Raw genomic sequence first — 6,792 nt, forward strand, 5'->3', positions numbered from 1 at the left:
ACTCGGGAGTGGAATGTTGCCCTCTGGATTCTAGAGCCAGAGCAAAGCCAAAGCAGATACAGGAGAACCTTGCAGTTAGGGACACCTTGGGAATGGAGATTGTCATCTGTAACTCTGAAGAAGAGGTTAGGGACATCAGCCACAGGGGGCGTTGGGGTTGGGGTTGCAGCTGCAGGGTGGGCGGTGGAGTCAGGGCTGGGGCGGGGAGAGTCGGAGCTTCTGACCCTCGAGTCGAGGTCCAGGGCGGGCAGAGCGCTCAGGGCTTCTGCCCAGCAGGAGCACCAGGGCTCAGGGCTTTCGACCTGGGGGGGAGGGGCTTCAGCCCCGTGTCTCTGCTCCTGGCTTCTGCCCCAGCCCGCAGGGGGCGCTTGGACTCCCCATGGCTCCGTTCCCAGCTTCAGCAGGGGGCGCCAGGGCTTGGGACTTTAGCTACAGTGAGAGCGCTGGGGCTGAAACTGGTGCTCCCCTGCTAGCTAAAGCCCTGAGCCCTGGCGCCCCCCCCGCCCCCCCCAGGGCTGAAGCTGGGAACAGAGCTAGCAGCCCCATCACTCCCGCGTCTAAAGCCCTGAGCCCCGGTGCTCCTGAGGGTCAGAAGCCCCGAGTCCCCCCAGCCCTGATTCCCCCACCCTACAGCTACAGCCCCAACCCCCTTGGCTGAAGCCCTGAGCCCCAGGCAGTAAGGTATTTGCTTTGGGGGGGGGGGGGGTCTGGGCTGCTGCCTGCCTGATTCATTGAGGACTTCCGGTTCCAGAGGGTGTCCAGTTGACCGGTAAGTCCACAACTCTGGTGTTCCTATCTTTGAGGTTCAACTGTAATCGGGGAGCGTTAGAGCCCCTCCTCCCTTAGGGGGACTGACGGCTACTGTGTTGGAAAAGCCCCAGGCTGGTAAAATAACCCGTCCAGCCCGCACCAGCTACATTAACGAACCATCAGCCCACACCAGTCCCCCTCCCTAGCATGCTGAGCTCTCCAGCCCCTCTGGCACTGACCTGGGTAAAGGAGATGTGCGGGTTGTGGAAGTCGATCTGCAGCATGGTCCCAAGGAAGGGCAGAGAGCTCGGCCCTGGTGGGTAGCGACTCCAGGGCTTCCTACGCTTCAGGAAATCCAATAGCAGAGCTAAGACTGTGAGGGCTATGCCCAGGGCTGGGAGATTGTTCCCGCAGGATCGAAGCTGGGACCAGAGCCACAGGAGCAGCTCCATGATCTCTCTTTGCTCTCCTCCCCGTGTCTTTACCTCTCCCCTGCCTCTTTTTCCTGCTCCTGTTCTCTCACTCTTTGCTATTTCTGTCTCCCCAGTTTCCTCCACCCATTCCCCTTCTCTCGCTCTCGGTTTATTTCTCAGACACCCGCCCGTCTCTTGCTACTGTCACAGCTTGGAGCTCCTTGGCCAGAATTGCTCTGTAGTCCCTCCTCTGCCAAGACAACACAAACTGCAGGGGAGTGGTAGTGAAGGGTGGCCCAACCTCTGTAAAAGGAAAAGGGCATAGCTCCATTTCCAGCATTGTAGTATGTAACATGAGGGAGAGAGGCACCTCCTGATGCCAACTGGCAGAGGTGCACAGAGTTTGACAGGAATCCCCCTGTATAATGTATAATAATAATGATGTATAATAATTCACTAACTGGTGGCACGTGAGGTTTGGTGTAACGTGCATTGTGGCATCTGACTCTTTGGTATCCTACCTTTGAACTGACGTTGTTCAATGTGGTTTGGATTAAAATCTCATGTTTGCTTACCAAGAATTCTACACGTCTCTTTCTGCCCCCGGCTTGGTTCTATCACTGCCATCTTCCTGCTCTCTGCGCACAGCAATTTGGAGGCATTATATATGTGACACCGAGAATACATGTAAACAATAGGAACAGTGAGCATATTTTTCTCCACATTTTCAAGCAAGGGAGTAAACCATAAATGTAGCAGTGATGGTAAGTAATGCCTATGGAGAGATGTAGATCGCGTGGGAGATAGCTTCCCAAAGTGATAGAATAAGGTGTGAAATCATGCTGCTTGGGAAGCTATCCCCACTTGATCTACATTCCTTGTGTAGACATTAACCCATAACGAAGTGGTTTATCCAGCAAGCAAGTGGTAATTAGGACAGGTTTCAGAGTAACAGCCGTGTTAGTCTGTATTCGCAAAAAGAAAAGGAGTACTTGTGGCACCTTAGAGACTAACCAATTTATTTGAGCATAAGCTTTCGTGAGCTACAGCTCACTTCATCGGATGCATACTGTGGAAAGTGTAGAAGATCTTTTTATACACACAAAGCTTGAAAAAATACCTCCTCCCACCCCACTCTCCTGCTGGTAATAGCTTATCTAAAGTGACCACTCTCCTTACAATGTGTATGATAATCAAGGTGGGCCATTTCCAGCAGAAATCCAGGGTTTAACAAGAATGTCTTGTTAAAGGGGCGGGTAGGAAAAAACAAGGGGAAATAGGTTACCTTGCATAATGACTTAGCCACTCCCAGTCTCTATTCAAGCCTAAGTTAATTGTATTCAATTTGCAAATGAATTCCAATTCAACAGTCTCTCGCTGGAGTCTGGATTTGAAGTTTTTTTGTTGTAATATCACAACTTTCATGTCTGTAATCGCGTGACCAGAGAGATTGAAGTGTTCTCCGACTGGTTTACGAATATTATAATTCTTGACATCTGATTTGTGTCCATTTAGGACAGACACTCACAAGACAGGATTTTCCTTCCAGCTAGATCCATGAGCATGCAATCCACTGGTGTCAAGCAGGCAGGCTGCAGCCACATATCTAGGGCACTTGTGTACTACATATGTTACACATTCAATTCAGTAGCATCTTTTTCCCGCACCAGTTCTGGCCCATTGGTGATTTGTATTAGAAATAAATGTCCAATCAGATTTTTAGAGTGTGTTGCTGTATATATGTCTGTCTTGTAGGGGGTCTTCACAGCCACCCAAAGACCCCATGAAGTCAGGCATTCCAGCATTGCAAGTGAGAAGCAACTCATGCTTAAGCCCTAGCAGGATTCACAAACTAGGCATTTCCCCAGCTATCTTGCCTGTGGGGCCTATCCTGGAGGTGTACTCAGAGGCTGCCTTAGAGCATGTTTACTGGGTCAGGCCCCACATAAAACACAGCTGGAGGAGGAGGAGCTCTTATGTCGAATAACTCAGTGGTTACAGCACTCACTTAGGATGTAGAAGACCCAGGTTCAGATTTCTACACTGCCTCAGAGGACCAGAGACTTGAATCTAGGTCTCCTAGGCGAGTACCATAATCACTGGGAGAGGGGGTACCATGGAGTGGGTTTTTCTTAATCTCTCCCATTGAAGATATTCCATTTTGTATAAATACTTAAATATTCATTAGACCAGGGCCTTGAACTTGTGACTCCCATATCTGAGGTAAGTGCCTGAATCACTGCACTATACAGTCAACCTCTCTCTCTAGTGCAATGACTTTTTAAGTATTAAGTGTGAGGTCTGTATCAGAAAGAAAGGGCAGGGGCGCCATTCAGGAGGGTGCAAGGGACTCCCTCTCTCCCTGAGTTTTGTACAGGAGGTGTGCTCCCAGGTGGAGCTCTTAACTACAGCACAGCCTTAGTGCAGAGGAGAGGTGCCCCTCGGGCAGGGAGTGAGTATTTTGTTTACAGAGGCAGGGTGATCAAGATAAAAAAGGGCTCGTGATTAAATTAAGGATCTGGCAGTCAAGCTTGTAAAACAGGTTTCAGAGTAACAGCCGTGTTAGTCTGTATTCGCAAAAAGAAAAGGAGTACTTGTGGCACCTTAGAGACTAACCAATTTATTTGAGCATGAGCTTTCGTGAGCTACAGCTCACTTCATCGGATGCATCCGATGAGCTGTAGCTCACGAAAGCTCATGCTCAAATAAATTGGTTAGTCTCTAAGGTGCCACAAGTCCTCCTGTTCTTCTTGTAAAACAGGAGTCCCTCTGTTGGGGGTGGGGGGAGGGAGGGAGAGTTTTTTTGGAGAGAACACAGGGGACTCAAGAAGTACAACCAAGTCGTCTGAGCCAAGGTTTCATTCAGAAAAGGGGGAGATTTGGGGGCATAGGTGAAGGGGACAAAACCCAAGGAAGATATAGCAGTGTATAGAGAGGTTCCCACTCTACATGTAGTACTTATGTGGCCCCTCACAATATCTAACCTAGTTCTCCTCACAGCCACTCAGTGAGGTAGAGCAGTGCTCTTATCCCCATTGTACAGATGGGGTACTGAGGCACACACAGACTAAAGGCCAGATTTTCAAAGCTATTTAGGCACCTAGTGGGAAGGTTAGGTGCTTTGTAAGCCCCACTAGATGCCCAGCTGCATCTTTGGATGCCTAAAAGGTTTTGAAACTCTGTCCCTAACCCACTGGCCTGAGGTCACACAAGGAAATCCATGGGGGGAGCAGAGCCCAGGTCTTTCAGGGGTAGCTCCCTATCCAGCAGACCAGCCTCTTTCGCTCTGCTGCATGCTGCAAAAAAAGAGAACTCTGATAGATGGGAGCAAAACCAAGGCAGCCAGTTCTCTGAGACTCCAGGAAAAGGTCCCAGGCACTTGGGAAGGATGTCATGGTTGACAGCATGAAAAGCAGCACAGAGGTCAGGAAGGATGAAGAAAGAAAGAGAGAGAATGAGAGTCAGATGAGAGGGGATCACTTAACTCCCAAGAGGTGGCAGGTTCTGCCCCAGGCTGGGTTATAGAGCAATGGCTGCTGTGCAATTTTACATTTTAACTGAAAACCATTTTGTTTTGTCATTTTTTGTTCTGAGTTTGAGAAAAAGGAAGGAAGGAAGGAGAAAGTGTCATATGAGTATCAAATGTGTTTATGCCTCAGATTCTTAGGGTTTTATGCAGTGATGAGCTGTTCCCTATAAAAAGTTCTGATTTAAGGGATGTGCCCCAGTATGTATTTTTTGTACTAACAGGGTTACCATACGTCCATAGTTTCCCAGGACGGTGATTTAAGAACCAAAAAGCCTGACCTGTCCGGGAAAATACGGATGTATGTTAACCCTGCCTAAAGTTCTTTTTTAAAAAGATGGGCCTGAACTAGAAATGAGCTCCGTTTCACATGTGTGGGTCCCCTCCACTCCCTGGGGGTGTGCTAGGGTGACCAGATGTCCCGATTTTATAGGGACAGTCCCAATTTTGGGGTCTTTTTCTTATATAGGCTCCTATTACCCCCCACCCCCTGTCCTGATTTTTCACACTCGCTGTCTGGTCACCCTAGGGTGTGCACATGTGTGGGTCCCAGCTGCTCCCTGCCCCCCTCATTGAAGCAGGTGTGCAGGGTTACTGCCCTGGGAACTGCAGGATACCAGTGGACGTGGGGCCAGCTGCAGACAGGGGCGTGGGGCAGGGCTAGCTGGAGGCAGGGGGTGCAGGGCTGGCTGTGGGCAGGGCAGGGGGTGCGGAGCTGGCTGGAGACAGGAGGGTGCGGGGTTGGCTGGAGGCAAGGGAGTGTGGGGCTGACTGGAGACAGGACAGGGGCTGACTGGAGGTAGGGGCTGGCTGCAGGCAGGGCAGGGGGGTGCAGGGCTGGCTGGAGACAGGGGCTGGCTGCGGGCAGGGCAGGGGGTGCGGAAGGGGGTGGTGCGGGCAGGGCAGGGGATGCGGCAGAGGCTGGCTGCGGGCAGGGGGTGCGGGGGTGGCTGGAGACAAGGGCTGGCTGCAGGCAGGGCAGGGGGTGCTGCAGGGGCTGGTGCGGGCAGGGCAGGGGGTGGCTGGAGACAGGCTGGTGCGGGCAGGGCAGGGGGGTGCGTGCGGCAGGGGCTGGCTGTAGGCAGGGTGTGCAGGGGTGGCTGGAGACGGGCTGGCTGCAGGCAGGGTGTGCAGGGGTGGCTGGAGACAGGGACTGGCTGTGGGCAGGGCAGGGGGTGCGGCTGGGGCTGGCTGTGGGCAGGGGGTACGCGGGTGGCTGGAGACAGAGCAGGGGGTGGCTGGAGACGGGGGCGGGCTGCGGGCAGGAGGTGCGGGGGTGGCTGGAGGCAGGGCAGGGGGTGCGGCAGGGGGTGGCTGGAGGCAGGGTAGGGGGTGGCTGGAGATGGGGGCTGGCTGCAGGCAGGGGGTGCGGGGGTGGTTGGAGACATGGGCTGGCTGCGGGCAGGGCAGGTGGTGCGGCAGGGCCTGGAGGCAGGGCAGGGGGTGCGGCAGGGGGTGGCTGGAGGCAGGGTAGGGGGTGGCTGGAGATGGGGGCTGGCTGCAGGCAGGGGGTGCGGGGGTGGCTGGAGACATGGGCTGGCTGCGGGCAGGGCAGGTGGTGCGGCAGGGCCTGGAGGCAGGGCGGAGGTGCGGCAGGGGTGGCTGGAGGCAGGGTAGGGGGTGGCTGGAGATGGGGGCTGGCTGCAGGCAGGGGGTGCGGGGGTGGCTGGAGACATGGGCTGGCTGCGGGCAGGGCAGGTGGTGCGGCAGGGCCTGGAGGCAGGGCAGGGGGTGCGGCAGGGGGTGGCTGGAGGCAGGGTAGGGGGTGGCTGGAGATGGGGGCTGGCTGCAGGCAGGGGGTGCGGGGGTGGCTGGAGACATGGGCTGGCTGCGGGCAGGGCAGGTGGTGCGGCAGGGCCTGGAGGCAGGGCGGAGGTGCGGCAGGGGTGGCTGGAGGCAGGGTAGGGTGTGGCTGGAGACGGGGGGCTGGCTGCAGGCAGGGGGTGCGGGGGTGGCTAGAGCCAGGGCAGGGCGTGGCTGGAGACGGGGGCTGGCTGCAGGCAGGGGGTGCAGTGGTGGCTGGAGGTAGGGCAGGGGGTGCGGCAGGGGGTGGCTGGAGACGGGGGCTGGCTGCAGGCAGGGGGTGCGGGGGTGGCTGGAGGC

General features: G+C 55.0%; 1 protein-coding gene across 2 annotated transcripts in view; it reads right to left on the minus strand.

Moving 5' to 3' along the window:
* LOC119564132 (cytochrome P450 2D14) overlaps nt 1-1,344 on the minus strand; it is a 28,761-nt gene extending 27,417 nt beyond the window's left edge. Inside the window, exon 1 of one of the 2 annotated variants that reach the window (XM_037882985.2) lies at nt 990-1,344. In XM_037882985.2, coding sequence (XP_037738913.1) covers nt 990-1,202 — 213 coding nt within the window. In that variant the 5' untranslated portion in view covers nt 1,203-1,344. The remainder of the gene's footprint in view (nt 1-989) is intronic. The other variant, XM_037882991.2, reaches the window with a different exon arrangement.
* Nucleotides 1,345-6,792: the final 5,448 nt, after the last annotated feature.

This window comes from Chelonia mydas, chromosome 1 (assembly GCF_015237465.2).
Source record: "Chelonia mydas isolate rCheMyd1 chromosome 1, rCheMyd1.pri.v2, whole genome shotgun sequence".
Taxonomy (NCBI): Eukaryota; Metazoa; Chordata; order Testudines; family Cheloniidae; genus Chelonia; species Chelonia mydas.